We start from the raw sequence: 15,153 nt of genomic DNA on the forward strand, positions 1-15,153 counted from the left end.
TTTTGGCGCATATTAAGGATAAGAAAAATAACCCTGAATAAAAACTAGATTTCTAAGTTCTTTTATACTACTTATAATCCAAAAACTGATGTTACAACTTTTCAAATATAGTCTCATGAAGTTGATAATAGAATTTACCTGTGTTCTAATGGAGTAGAACTACTCATAGTCCCACCCAGTGCCACTACGCAGGTCCTGTTTTGCACTCTGTTTCTGCTGTTTGATCACAACAAATAGGTTTTTATGGCTAAGCTAGTTGCTGTCATGATAGAGCAGCAAATAAAAACCTTGAGGTTTTTTGGTTGCTTGCTCTTTTTTTTCTTACTGGACCTGTGATGGCAGCAGTACTAGCTACTAAGAAAAGGCAGGAAAAGGCAGCTTTTAAAATGTATACGAGAAAAAAATTTCAGGTCCTCTCCTTTAGAAACAGAAAAAAAAAATTACCAAATACTTAGAAGAAATCTGATTTTTACTGTGCCCATGTGAAACCTGACATTAATAACACTCTTCCTTTATTTTTAACTTTGTTTTACTTTATAGATCTTCTCCCAGCCATTTATTTTCACACTGGAACTCATCATTTGTATTCATACAATTAGCACAGCTGTGGTATTTATGTCAGTCAATCAGTTACTACTGCAGCACAGCCAGAAGACAGGATACCTCAAAAGAAATCAAAAGAGATGACCACAAATAAAATTTATCCCAATCCTACAACGCATTTGCACACTCAGCACAATTGGTGGACAAATTATCTAACGAAAAGGCCAGGGAATCAATCAAGTCACTTAGACACAAAAATAAGCAAACAACCCCTCAATAGCCTACATCAGTTTTACACTGCCTGACAGTTTTTATTTAAAACACAGAACTTCAAATCACTAAACCCCACACCTCACCTTTGGAGAAAGCAAAATGGATTAAAAAAAATGTATAAAACAAGCAGCATCTTGGAAAGCTAAGGAAAAGCAGAAGCAGACAGTACAATGAACAATCATAATCTGTACACCAGACCTAAGTGTGAATATCGCCCATCAAGGCTACACCTAGGGCTAGTTATACAGTACTTAAAACATCACCCAACCTTACTGAAGCACAATTACTTGGTATCAGATGGGGTGACAGTTGTTTAAAGAATTAAGCAACAGATTTTTAATATCACAGTAAAAGTTGAATGGGGACCGGCAGGCATGTAATGTGAAAGAAATACCACCCCCCTCTTGTGGCTTAAGAGTGAATTACAGTAAATCCACTACTCGGTTTGCCAGGAGTGGGCAGTGACACTAATGGAGTCAAGTGCTTTATCAGCCTTCTGGTCATCCTTTCAATGCCAGACAATTACCTGGGAAGAAATGATCAAAGAAAACACTGAATACATGCTCAGTGCAAACCCACTCTGCACCTCATCTCGGCATTACATGAAAAACAAGTGTATGTTCTGAATAAACCAATTGGCAAAGCTTAGAATGATAATAGCAGAAAGAGAGCCTTTACTTACGAAAGGGGAACAATGATGAGATAGGGTCCATTGAGTCTTTTGTGCTCCATCAGGTAAGTGATGAGTGCAATAGTCTGTATTGTCTTTCCTAGTCCCATTTCATCAGCTAAAATTCCATTCAGATTGTTATTATAGAGTGAAACCATCCATTCCAGTCCCTGGAGCTGAAATGAAGAATAATAGTTCCAGTTATTTAACGCCCACACGAATAATTAACACCAGTACTACAGAAACAGAACCAAGGTTCTGATGTCCCTGCCTACTTAGACGTTGGATTTCCTTTAATAATACTATATGAGTGGGGATCCCTGGCTATCTTAACACCTTCCCCCACAAAAAAACCAAAACAAAACAAAACCCAAAACCAAACCAAGATAAATTTCTGGTAACAGCTATATGGAAATCATCACTCCTGCTTAGCAGAGCATGTAATATGAAGTCAAATTTCATACACGGAGGTTTTTTTGTACTGCACACAAAGCAACAAAGGCATTCCCATGTAAGGTTGATAAATTAACAAAAAAATGTTAAATTAACATTGTAATTAACATTACAGGAGTTTGTTCTCCAATTTCAACACTGACAAATGATAAATTTTCTGAGTATATTTCATGCCATTTGCCTGTGTCAGTTAAAATCTTTGAAAGCCAAACCTATCAAGTCTGTGCAAAACATGTATGCCTCACACTTGCCAACTGCGTCACCGGTATGCTAAAGCTCTTGTAGCAAGTGTCCATTTAGCGTCTGCTGTCCATGCCTCCACATGTCAGAGTAGACCCCCTCTGTCCAATTAAGCCTTGTGTATAAAATCCCAGAACTGGAAGGAAGCCAGAGTACTGTAGCTACGAAATGTCTACATAATAGAGTTTCACACTCCAAGGAGTACTGCTAGAAAGCACTGACTCAGATGATTCCCTTGTCACACAGACTTCCATGTATCTGTGTATCACATTACTCATTCAAGTGCAAAGTAAGTTTTTGCTTCTAAGATCCAGACTTTTGGTGTGACTCATGCATGGCGATAGAAGCAAATTAAGAGGCCTGAGAAAGTTCAGAGAGAAAACACTACATGCTTAAAGTAGTCTTCTGTTGTCCCTGCGAAAGAGTATCCCAAATAATGTTGCCAATTTACTGGCTTTATGTACATGCTGATGGATTTATATCTAGGTATTAAACACTCAGGCCACCAAGAGCTGATCAGAATCTGTTCTGCAGCCGTTATGTCCCACTTACAAAGTAGCTTCAGAATTAAGAATAGGAAAATGGTCTTTTCTACATCATTGAACTTTCTCCACCAACATACACCAATATGAAGGAAGACACAATCTGACCAAACTTGACAGTAAGAAACATGGAAAGCAGAAAAAAATGTGAGAAGGAAAAAGCATGTAAAATCTAGAGGACAGAGAAATCCAGGGAGTGTAGAGTCGCAGAACAGTCCCCTGCTGAACATTCTTGCTAAAACCAATGCCAAGCCTCAACGCTCCTGACACAAAGCTCCTTAGACAAGCGTACCTCTTGCCTGTGGTGCAATTGCTATATAGAACAGACACCATAAAGAATGAATCTACTTCTCAATTGCTAGATACCACATTGAGCAGCTAAAGGGCCTGCTCTAATTGGTAACCCCTGTGAGTGTCTGCATAACTCCACAGACTGAATTATTTTGTTTTGTGGAACACAGGGAAATTGCATTGCAAAACACAGATCTGCATAATGTAAGAATATTTCTATGTTCCATAAGTAATTACAGTTCAGGAAGTAAAGGCATTATCACAATCTTAATTTCCCATCCATGAGCACTTTAAGCCAATACGGCCATCAAATTAGTATCGTTATACACTATTCACTTAGGACATCAGGTAAACCTTCCCAGGCAATGAATCAGGATTATGCAGTAAAGAAGGCTGCTCACTGCATGTGTTGGCTCCCTGCTTCATTGGGTGCTCAAGCTGGACAACATACTGACAATGAGGCAGCAAAAATAAAGAAGGCATGATAGCTGGGAAAAAGTGGCGTATTTCTCTATGGTTGGATTCTATCTTGTCTTGGTGACAGTATTGCTCAATGGTGCCAGAAAAGTTATTTAACCTATTGTGTTCAGTCCCTGAATGACACATTCCTCTTTTTGTTGAGGGCTTACAGTGAGACACCTAGAAGTGCTGAGGATTCACACCAGAATTCAAATTCAGATGGAGTTTTGCTATGAACAAGTAGGATCATGGGATTGTTCAGTTTGGACCAGACCTCAGGCAGTCTCTAGGCCAATTCCCTGCCCAAAGCAGGTCCAGTCTTGGGACCAGGTTGCTCAAGGCTTTCTATGGTCAGCAATTGAAAAACTCCTAGGTAAAACCTCTCTGAGTCCCTGCTCCACAGCGGCACTGTCCTCTTCTGTACACCCAGTCTGAACACTCTTGTTTCAGCTTTTGTTTATTGTCTCGTTTTCCCACCATGTCCCACAGTAAGGAGCCCAATATAAAAATACTAAAATGCTTTGAAAAGAGAAATCAGCTTAACGTGTGCATTTCAAATTCTTTAAATAAGCTACAGTAATAGATGGCAGTGCTCAGGAGCATAGGAAGCAGGGTCTGTAATCATAATGCTTTGCACACTTAGGAAGCAGCCTTCCTCCTAGTTATCTGCAGGCAGAAATAGATACACATCTTTATGACATCTTGGTGAGTATTATTCTTTCATTTATGTGGAAGTAGAAATAATGTTCTGACTGCAGTAAATATGCATGTTCTTAGGGTTTCCTAGAAAGCTGTACAACAGCAGAAGTGTTGAAAACATGTACCGAAGACATTTTCAATCATACATAAATCTAGCTTGTGTCAGAATACAGAAGTTCCTAGTTACTAAATCCATTGAATGTCTGTAAAGAATATGAGACATTAACCTTTATAGTAAAATATTTTTCTTGTTTCCAAATTTTATCTATCACTGCACTGAAATATTAGTATGTTAATTAAAAAATAAAAACCTAAACTTTTCAATATTGGAAGAAGAAAAATATTGTTAACCCACAACAAATGAAAACAATGAGCAGAACTGAAATTTCAGGTCAATGAGAAGGATAGCAAAACCAAAATATTACCAGTCTGCAATGAAAGAAATAGTTACTGTATATGCAGAAAGTTGGTATTATTATTCAAGCAGTATGTATGAAATGTTATCTGTGATAGGTAACTGTCATGGCTTGGCCCATGTAATTCCCAAATTCTAACCTACTAAAGATCTTGTATTTCTTAATAAATTTTCAGTTTGCCACTTGAAATACCACATTGAAATGTCGAGCATAATTCCAAGTTGTAAGTATTTTAATGTTTTAATGATTTCTTACCTGATAATGTTTTAGTGTGCCATTAATAAGAAGAGAAGACTGCTTTTCCACCCTTTCTGTAATCGCATGAGCAACAGTATAGTAGGACTGAGAACCTCTAGCACTATATTGCATGCTATATTCATCATCCACGTCTTGTTTGGCTGTCCTGGAAAGCAGAAAAAGAACTAAAGTGAATTCCCGCAAACAAACAGGTTTTTTTGACCACAGGTCACATACATATGTCTAAAGAAACAGTGCAAATCCCCAGCTGTGGCAAGTACACCGAAGGGTGCAAGCTAGTTTATAAACAGTACACAGTTAATACCAAATGATCATGTTCCTTCTCCTGCAGATGTTCATGCCAGAGGAGCTACCACAACTCACTGCAATCTAGAGCAAGATACTCTTGGGAAACATCACTGTAAGAAATCACAATTCCTAACAAAGAACAGCACCTAAAGAAGACTTACTCAATGATTTGCTTTGCATCTTTCTCAGAAACTTCTTCACTGTTAGGATCCAGGAGTATCTTTTCATCTGCTTCTAACCTGCTTGATTCTTCCTCATCATCCTACAGAATACAGAAAAAGAACAGAGGTGCTGGGAAGTGCAACATCTTCCTAAGTCATACTTTCAACTGGCATTCACATATTGGTAGCTTTCATTAGCCAATGCTTTATGACAGAAACCTGAATCACAAAGTTCAACTTACACATATTCTGCAACAGAATTGCGCTGCAGCATAACAAGAAGGTGATTTTTGACATACATTAACCAACAGGAAGTCATGATATTTTGAAATAAAAAGTATTTTCCCCTTTAATGATCTTACTTTTAAAATCCTTAGTCTGTCTACCGTGTTCATGGAGAGGATTCCAATACAATGTATATGTTTATATCATATTCCAGACATGTGGTAAGTTAATAAAGCTTAAAAACCTGCTGGTTTAGGCTTCTAGTTTCTTAACTTGTTAAAAACAGACTACATTTTCACTCTTTTTAAAATAACTTAATTTGTCTTCTGGCTACAGTTGCAACGGATAACCAACTACTTAAAATCTCCCTAATGAAGCTGAACAAAACGCTGCTCCAAGTTCTGCAAGTGTATTCTCCTACAAAGCATTTCCCCAGCTCTAAACAACATTGCTGCTAAAGAGTCTGTGCTAAAAATGTGGGCACATCTCTTTCAAAATTCCTCCCAGAATCTGACAGGTATCAGGCCCTCCCCTCCTATCTTAATACTGACAGATTTGTAGAATTACATTAGCAGTAATTAGTCCTACACAGGCACATACCTTAACATCATACAGTCCAGTCAATTTCAGTGGTAATTTGGTCTACCATTGTAAAGACTACTAGCCTTAGGTGATCTCAATTCTACACCTAGTTCTGCTGCTAGCCTGTTGATTGAACATGGGCCTTCTCTACTGCTCTGTTTTCCTCTCCTTTAGAAAGTACTTGTCTGAAAAATGTTATGCAAGTATCAGTACTGATTATTCACAGTATCTAATATTATGACCCTGCAGGGTTGGGATCTTCGTGTGTGTTAATTTTAAGATTCTTTCTAGAATTTTTGTAATAATAGTATTTAAACCACCATTAAAGTACTGAATCAAATAAGGCTACCCTGAACAGTCTGAATCTAAATCCCTGATGTAATCCCTAACATTTTAGTAAACATAATATATAAAAAATAACTGTGTTATTCAGAATTGCCAATAAAACCTCCAATGCATAAACATTAAAGATGTTAACTTCATTCAGCACAAAGCCACAATACAGCCTTTTCTGACATATATTTTAAAATATGAACTTGCTTATATTCTCTGGTTCATGATTATTAACAGTCAGAGTAAAATATTTACTTTTCCTAACTCCGATTACCAGTTAGACATTTTCAGCATATATAAAGGGCAACTGCTATGAACTGAAAAGAATTACAAACCAGCTACTTTTCCTGTTTGTATTATTCTTAAAACACCTATACACCCAGTATTGCTTCCTCTTTTTCCTTATGAAAAAGAGGGAAATACCACATGGAGTAAGTACTTGTTTTTTACTGTATTACTTGTCAAAGTATTTTTTTCAAAGACACATACCTCCTCCTCATATTCAGAGCCACTTTCATCTTCACTGTCTGACCTGGGAGCAACTTCATAGCTGTACAAAAACAACAGAAAGATTATCAATTACAGATAACAAGAGGAGGGATTAGGTTCAATACATCTCCTACTCAGCTTACACATAATAAATGGAGTAGAATAGAATAGAACAGAATAGATAAAAAAGGAAAAAAGAATAACTAAGAGAAGCCCATGAAAAATATCAAAGCAAATAGCAAAAGCAGCCCACTTGTATGCTAACTACTTACCCGGGGTTCATTTCCAGCCAAGCATCCAGCTGACTTGCTTTTGGTGCTTCTGGTCCAAGAAGAACTTTGCCAGTTTCAGTGTGAGTCACTTTGACTGGAAGGTCACTCATCTGACTGCTCTCATCTATGGGCTAAAAATTCAAATGAAATTTTGTACCATAAGGCAACTGAATTTTGTGCTTGTCATACATAATAAAAGAAATAATAGCACCTTCAAAATTCCAGATCTGAACAAGCAGTGAAGTTTTGTTATTAGAAGCCACACCTTCCCAAACGGCTATCAAGTGAACACTGAGACACAGTATTTCTATGTGCAAGATATTCTATGTGACATCCACAAATATATAACAGTATTCCAAATAAATTAACAAAAGTAGCATGGAAAAGAATACACTGTTGGCTTCTGTGAAATAGGACACAAGGTATGTATGCTTATAGGCATTTAATCGTGTTATTTACACCAATGGACATCCATAACAAAAAAACATACATTGACCTTATGACCTTTTCTCTTATATGGAGAAACACGGACACAACAATTCAGTTAACTTTTTAAGTAAAGAAGGCCTATTTTAAAGATTCACTGCTCTGACTTCTTCAGTTAAGGTGATAAAACACCTGCAATAACAAAACCTTTTACTTATCCTGGTGCTCTAACAAAACCAGAATACCATAATTACTTTTTCTGTTATTTCTTTGCCCTGTTTAATCACAGACTTTCTACGTTTAGAAACCTTTTGCGTTCTACTACTGCTTCTACTGAAGAATCTTTTCCTTTTATATATATACATATATATGTAAACAAGAAAAAATAATTCTGAACAGTTATAAATACAGCAACTGACAGAGGATAAAACTTACCCCTTTTCCATAAATACTGAAGTTACAGGAATGTTACCTGCATTTTCCTTGTGCAATTGTAACTATATTAAAGGATTTTACTATAACTCTTTAACTGCATCAGCAAAATATCACTTGCAAGTATAAAAAAGATGAAAAATAAAACAATAAATACAATTCTAAAGTCTTAGTCTAAAAATACAATGAACAGAAAAATGGCATTACCAGAATAGCTCTTAATGAGGCAGCATATGCTCTGCTACTGAATGAAAAATACTATTCAAAGAATGACACAGAAAAATTACTCATTTCCATTTGATTATGAGGAAGAAAGAACTTTCAGATGTCTTAAGCCATCACAATACTATCATCTGTCCTGTGTCTGAAAGGTAATTACATGCAATTTCAACAATGTATTTTATAAAAAGAAGAAGCTAGAATATATTGTGTTTACAACCTCATTTTAGAAAGTAAATAATGTCTACACATGGACTGTAAGAAAACCATTTACTTTTAAGCATATAACAAAGCTGAGCGGGATTCTTCAGCATACTCAGTGGTAAGATGCAAAATATTTTTCTTTTAGTCTACAACTTTCTGAAGAGAAACAGCCTAGCATAAATGTTAATCTAGGTAATTTTTATTCCTGGTTATAAACAACAGCTCTTCTTAGAACATTTGTGGTCATGAATTTTTTAAAGCTATAGCAATGGCACACAGAACAATCACTGGAAAGTTTTAAAAAAAAAAAATCCACCTTGTAAAATCCATACCTCTCCATCAGGACCAAGACCAGATGCCATTCCTTCTGCACTTTCTTCAGCCTTCTATAAGAAATGAAGAAGTGAAAAATATCACAGTTGGATTACAAGTATAGAGAGAATGGTTTATATGATGTCAATATTTCGGACCATGAATACGTTTCACTCTATTTCTGAATAACCTGGGATACACGTAATTTAAGGTGTGGGTGGATATAGGCAGAGATAGGCACAGAGTTACTACCACACACACAAACCATTTGCTAGTATGAATAGGGTTCCTACAACACCTCTAGTGACTGTAATAAATCTGCATCTAAGAAGTGGCTGGCCTACTGAATTTCTGGTACAGACCTAGAGCTCAGTTGCTTACAGACTGTGCTAATACAAATAAAATAGTAATTAAGTTTCATGTGATTTACTACTAATTTCCTCTAAAGTACTTTAATTTCAAGTTTCAGAGGTGTCACCAGGCATCATAGATTGTATATTTGTGCAGGCACTTTTATTATGGGTATGTACATGTCTTGGTTTCAGCTGCAATAGAGTTAACTGTCTTCCTAGTAGCTGGTACAGTGCTATGTTTTGAGTTCGGTATGAGAAGAATGTTGATAACACTGATGTTTTCAGTTGTTGCTAAGTAGTGTTCAGTCTGAAGTCAAGGATTTTTCAGCTTCTCGTGCCCAGCCAGCAAGAAGGCTGAAGGGGCACAAGAAGTTGGGAGGGGACACAGCCAGGGCAGCTGACCCAATCTGGCCAAAGGGGTATTCCATACCATGGGACGTCACGTCTAGTATATAAACTGGGGGGAGCGGGGGGGGGGGGATCGCCACTTGGGGACTAACTGGGAGTCAATCGGTGGGTGGTGAGCAATTGCACTGCGAATCACTTGTATATTCCAATCCTTTTATTATTACTGTTGTCATTTTATTAGTGTTATCATTATCATTATTAGTTTCTTCTTTTCTGTTCTATTAAACTGTTCTTACCTCAACCCACAAGTTTACTTCTTTTCCCGATTTTCTCCCCCATCCTGCTGGGCAGAGGGGGAGTGAGTGAGCAGCTGCGTGGTGCTTAGTTGCTGGCTGGGATTAAACCACGACAGTACACAACTTTTTTTGGTCTGATAACTAACTAGAGGGGGTATTTTAGGAGTTCTTTGCACTATATCTCAATTTAGTCTAGACCACAATTACTCAAATTACAAACAAAAAGAACCCTACAGTTCTTAGCTGGAGTAAGCTAGATATTTTTTCTCCCCAGACACCACTCCAAGAAATAAGCAGTATCTTCGTCAAAGCCTGTCCTCATTTACCTCATTTAAAAATGTCAGGATAGTGTGAGAAAATGGAAGACATAGTTTGCTTCTGAATTGGAACTTTTCCTAAATTCTGACAATAAGCAAGAAAGGATAGAACACAGCTTCTGCTCCTGTTACAGTGCTGGGTTTGTAGTACTACAGCAGAGTTTTAATTTGGTTACCAATGTAAACAGATCAGACTAACAACAAGAACATATCTCTTAAATTTTGTTTTATAGATAAGCGACTTCCAAGTATCACTGATGTGTGTGCTAAATTTAGATAATCCAGTTGTTTCTTTTTTTTAAGAAGTATACTCAAGGAATAGTTGCACTTCCCAATATTGATATGGTCCCCAATACCTACTTCAGATCAAGCCTTGAGCCTTTGTCTTTGCCATTAAAGTCCATTTTCCAAGGCATGAACTTTAAATGAACATGCAGCAGCAGATGTGTCAATTCTAAATTTCAAAAAAGTTTGTTCTTATTTCTTTTACATAGCCTTCATAGTTCAGGACACATGCCTAACTACCTTTGTCAACTACCCTTTCACTAGTATTACCAAAAATGGAAATCTGGCTAAGGTTAATTGTAAATTTAGAATATTTAAAATAGTTATGAAGTATAATATTCTTTAATATACAAAAAATAACCTGAAGGAGAGGCTTATAAATACTTCAGGGCTACACAAATGTCATTGATCCTGCTCAATGCAACGATAGCTGATGGTCAGTAAGGACAACATCAATATGAGCTTGAAGGCTGCTTGCCACTGCATTTCTCGGCAGCCGGTATGTCTGCTGACAAAGAAAGGAACTGCACCAGAATTGAAGAGTTTAAACAAACAGAAGGGCATGGTAAGTTACAATAGCACATATCTGGCCTCAGTTGAACAAGCTACATTGACTGAGGGTATTTTTTTACTTGGATGAACAACAAGGGGAGGGGTCCATTCTTTTGCATGTGAGACTACTCTCCAATATATGAAGATTATTATAGCTTAGCTACAGTCAGTGGAAAGAAACCTTACAACTCATACCACCACAAATAAGCAGTAAACATCAGTGATGCTCACTGTGCAAAGATCAGATCCTGATGTGAGAGCAGAAACATTTACCACCTATAGTTAAAAATTATTTTGGAAAGCCGAAATGTATGTTACAAAGGAGAGAAATGTAAATAATGACAGCTATCTCACACTTGTATCTTGGGCTATGCAAAGGTGTCTTTAATCTTGACAATTTAATCCTTGACAAGGAAATACCAATTTTATAAAAGTAGGAAGCTACATTTTCTTCATTCTCCATACACTGACAGGAAAAACTCATATGAATAAAGGTGAAAGGTTGCACAGCAAGTTAAACTGGCCTATCAGATGAAAATTGTATCTGGAATTTTTTTGGTTTTTAATCCATGATTGCAGTGAGGATGTGGGACACTAGCTGAACAGGAGGCTGGAGACAGAAGATGCAAATACAGGAATGTGAAAAACGCAAAGAGGGAAAATCTACCGTTAGGATTCCCCAAACTGTATCCCAGAGAAAAAATGGACTAATCTGAAATTTTACTCTTGTAAGAATATAGGGTTTACTTTGCTATTATATAATGTGAGCCTGGCAAAGAGAAGTACTTCTTCATCATCTACTTCCTCACTGCCATTTCTAGGAGAAAATCCTAAGAACTCTCTTCTCTCATATCTCTGTAAGTACAAAACATTTAACTACAGGTGTTAGTAGAATGAACTGTTTTACATGGATTACAAAACATAAAAGAGTAAGTATTAAAAGTGTATGACTTGGAAAAAGACACAGTGCCCACTAACTTCAATGAGTGCTACAGCCACGCAACAACAAATTCATAGCTTTATAAATTAAAACAAAGGGTAATATTTGTGTGCACTCCTGTACCCTTGACAGATGAGCAAAAGCTTGGTGGAAAGAACTTAATTACAAACAAAAAGCTGCAGATGATCAAGACAGAGTTGAGATTTTTTTCTGCTAATGTTTCTTTAGGTTTTAGGCTGGGATATTTATAAGCACTGATTATTTATGGGGCATATTTCCTTTTCACTTCAGTGACAGAAAATTATGTCTTTATTGACATGGCCAGAAGACACTCTGTTCCTCATACATACTTCAGCTACACTGACATAGAAATAGAACCATATCACAGATGTGAATTGTTGAAGGAATTAATATTTTTCATTAGAGCAGTGCATTTACTCCACACACTATCTCATTAAGGATTATCTCTGTGAATTCCGTACATTAAACCACGTCTGTTCTCACTGGTAATAGAGGTCAAGTGCCCCATTTAGTTACATCTTAACATTGTAGGTGAGGGATTGTTGCTATGTTAAGAACATACCCTCAACAAAAAGTACAGAGGGTTTGGAGATGGAGAGGAGAAAACATGGAGCATTTTTTAGGCCATTAATCTCCAAAAGCAGGATTTTTTATATGCTGGTATTTATTAGCATATTTAGAGAGCTGCTTGTAAACCATGTAAATATAATGTTTATATTTGTATCAGTAATTAGTAGCAAACCAGGCGTGGAAACGGATTATAAAAATCTTCTTATCCATCCTGCAAGAGATGAAAGTTACTCAGAGGTCACAAAAACAACAGATCATTACTTAATGATTACTTCACACACAGAATTATTTTTTCAAAAATAGCACTCTTCAGTTTCCACAACAAGTCTCTCTCACAGGGTAAAGTACTTCATACAAAGAAAGGTAATTTTGAAAAGCTTCAATTAAATGTTAAGAATGCACAATGAACAATACTATGAGCGGAATACCCATTTACCCTAATAAACCTACCCAAGTTCTTTCTCTCTAGTCATTTCCAATGGTCCTACAAAAAGGACTGAGCCAACTGTAGAATGCGGAGGTCTAAAAAGTTACCCTGTATGAAACAGCTACACAAACCAGACTTTTTCCGTCTTCTTCATACAATGTATTTTGGATCCATTGGATCCTTTTGCGGTACTTTGATCCTAATTTACATGTCTGGCCCAATTTTGCCTGTAGACAGTTTATCAGCAAATCAACGTTAACAGCCCACAATTTTCTAATCCTGCTTCCTTCTCACCTTCTTTGGAACTAATGATACCAAATTTCTTACACATTTCAGTGGAGAGATGAGTTCCCTCAGTGTTAAGAATCTGGCAGTGTAGATGATTTTAGATACTCTGGTATGTGTATGACAATTGGGTATCACTAAATTTATCAATATTAAAATTGGATTTGAAGAAAAGATGGCCTAAAAATACCAGCTATAACTACTTGCCTTCTTTCTTCTCCTTCTCTTCTTCTTCTCTTTGGCTGCTTGTGCTTGTTTATGCTCCCATACCAGGTTAGTCAAGTTAGCCACATACTCATCTGTCTGCTGCAATAGGTAGGCCAGGCGTCTATCTTTCTTTTGGTCAATCAGCTTACGGTAGCCTTCTTCATCTTCAGCCTAGCAATAGAAAATAGACATCAGCCATGACAGAAATGCTTCCAAAGAAAAACCAACCAATTCCTATGTCAATAAGCATGTGTTGTCTTAGTCAGGTCATTATGATCTGCAGAAGGGGACAACTAGATGGGTAAAGAACTCATTGGATGATCAGGCCCAGACAGTCATACATTTGTGTTAATGGGTCATAGAATCACAGAAAGGTTCAGGTTGTAAGAGACCTTAAACGTCATCTAGTTCCAACCCCTCTGCTCCAGGCAGGGACACCTTCCACTAGATCAGGTCACTCAAAGCCTCATCCAACCTGGCCTTGAACACTTCCAGGGATGGAGCATCCACAACTTCACTGGGCAACCTGTTACAGTGCCTCACCACCCTCACAGTAAAGAATTTCTTACCACCCTCACAGCACAGAATTTCTTAATATCTAATCTAAATCTATCCCGTCCCAGTTCAAAGCTGTTACGCCTCGTCCTATAACATTCCCTGTTAAAGAGTCCCTTCCCATCTTTCCTGTAGGCCCCCTTTAAGTACTGAAAGGCCTCAATATGGTCTTCCCAGAGCCTTCTCTTCTCCAGGCTGAACAACTCCAACTCTCTCAGCCTGTCCTCATAGGGGAGGTGCTCCAGCCCTCTGATCATCTGTATGGCCCTCCTCTAGACCTGCTCCAACAGGTCCATGGCGTTCTTATGCTGGAGTCCCCAGAGCTGAACATAGTACCCTGGGTAGGGTCTCACGAGAGCAGAGTAGAGGGGGACAATCACCTCCCTCAGCCTGCTGGCCACACTTCTTTTGATGCAGCACAGGATGCAACTGGCTTTCTGGGCTGTGAGCACACACTGCCTGCTCGTGTCCAGCTTTTCATCCAGCAGTACCCCCAAGTCCTTCTCCGCAGGGCTGCAGAGGGTCACACTCTATCTGGAGACAGTAAGAAGAGGAATAACACAGGGATCTACCCTGGGGCATGTTGTGTTATCCTGGGGCATGTTGTGTTTAACATCTCTATCAGTGACCCAGAGGAAGGGATGAAGGGCACTCTAGTCAAAGTTTGCAGATTACATGAAACTGGGGGATACCAGTCAATATGCTCGAGGGCTGGGCTACACTTCAGAAGGACCTGAACAGGCAGAGAAGCTGTGCCATTTCTGACCTTAGAGGTTTTCAAGACAGGACTGAAAAAAGCCTTGAGCAAGCTGCTTTGAACTCAATGTTGACATTTGTGGAGGTGGTTGGACTAGAGAGCTCCCTGTCAGCCTGAGTGACTCTGGGATTTTATGATTCTAAGTATCTCCTACTCTCACAGACTAATGACTGGAAAATCTACAGCAGTTATGACAGGGGTGGGGGGAATCAATTAACACCACATCAAACAGATTACAATGTCTCGAAACAGAGATGCTTGCTAAGTCTCCTACGGAGATGATTTTTCAAAGACATGAAGTGCAGGTAGCCCATACCCAGAGGAAGAACATGGGAGCTGGATTTGAACTTGCGTTTAGTCCTTTTTTCCAGTATAAATACAAATCTTTTTCTTTTACGTGTTAGAAGAAAATTTTCTTCTGGGCAGATTATCTATCATCTTTCTACTCTGGTG

At 37.9% G+C, this 15,153-nt stretch overlaps 1 protein-coding gene across 7 annotated transcripts in view; it reads right to left on the reverse strand.

Annotated features, from left to right (window-relative positions):
* SMARCA2 (SWI/SNF related, matrix associated, actin dependent regulator of chromatin, subfamily a, member 2) overlaps positions 1-15,153 on the reverse strand; it is a 120,543-nt gene that overhangs the window by 61,948 nt on the left and 43,442 nt on the right. For all 7 annotated transcript variants that reach the window (XM_030005659.2, XM_030005658.2, XM_030005661.2 and 4 more), the window contains 7 exons: positions 13,389-13,559; positions 8,808-8,861; positions 7,195-7,325; positions 6,923-6,983; positions 5,294-5,394; positions 4,842-4,989; positions 1,499-1,662 (listed from right to left, as the gene is read on the reverse strand). In XM_030005659.2, the coding sequence (XP_029861519.1) occupies positions 1,499-1,662; positions 4,842-4,989; positions 5,294-5,394; positions 6,923-6,983; positions 7,195-7,325; positions 8,808-8,861; positions 13,389-13,559 (830 nt within the window). The remainder of the gene's footprint in view (positions 1-1,498; positions 1,663-4,841; positions 4,990-5,293; positions 5,395-6,922; positions 6,984-7,194; positions 7,326-8,807; positions 8,862-13,388; positions 13,560-15,153) is intronic.

Source organism: Aquila chrysaetos, chromosome Z (genome assembly GCF_900496995.4).
Source record: "Aquila chrysaetos chrysaetos chromosome Z, bAquChr1.4, whole genome shotgun sequence".
NCBI lineage: Eukaryota > Metazoa > Chordata > Aves > Accipitriformes > Accipitridae > Aquila > Aquila chrysaetos.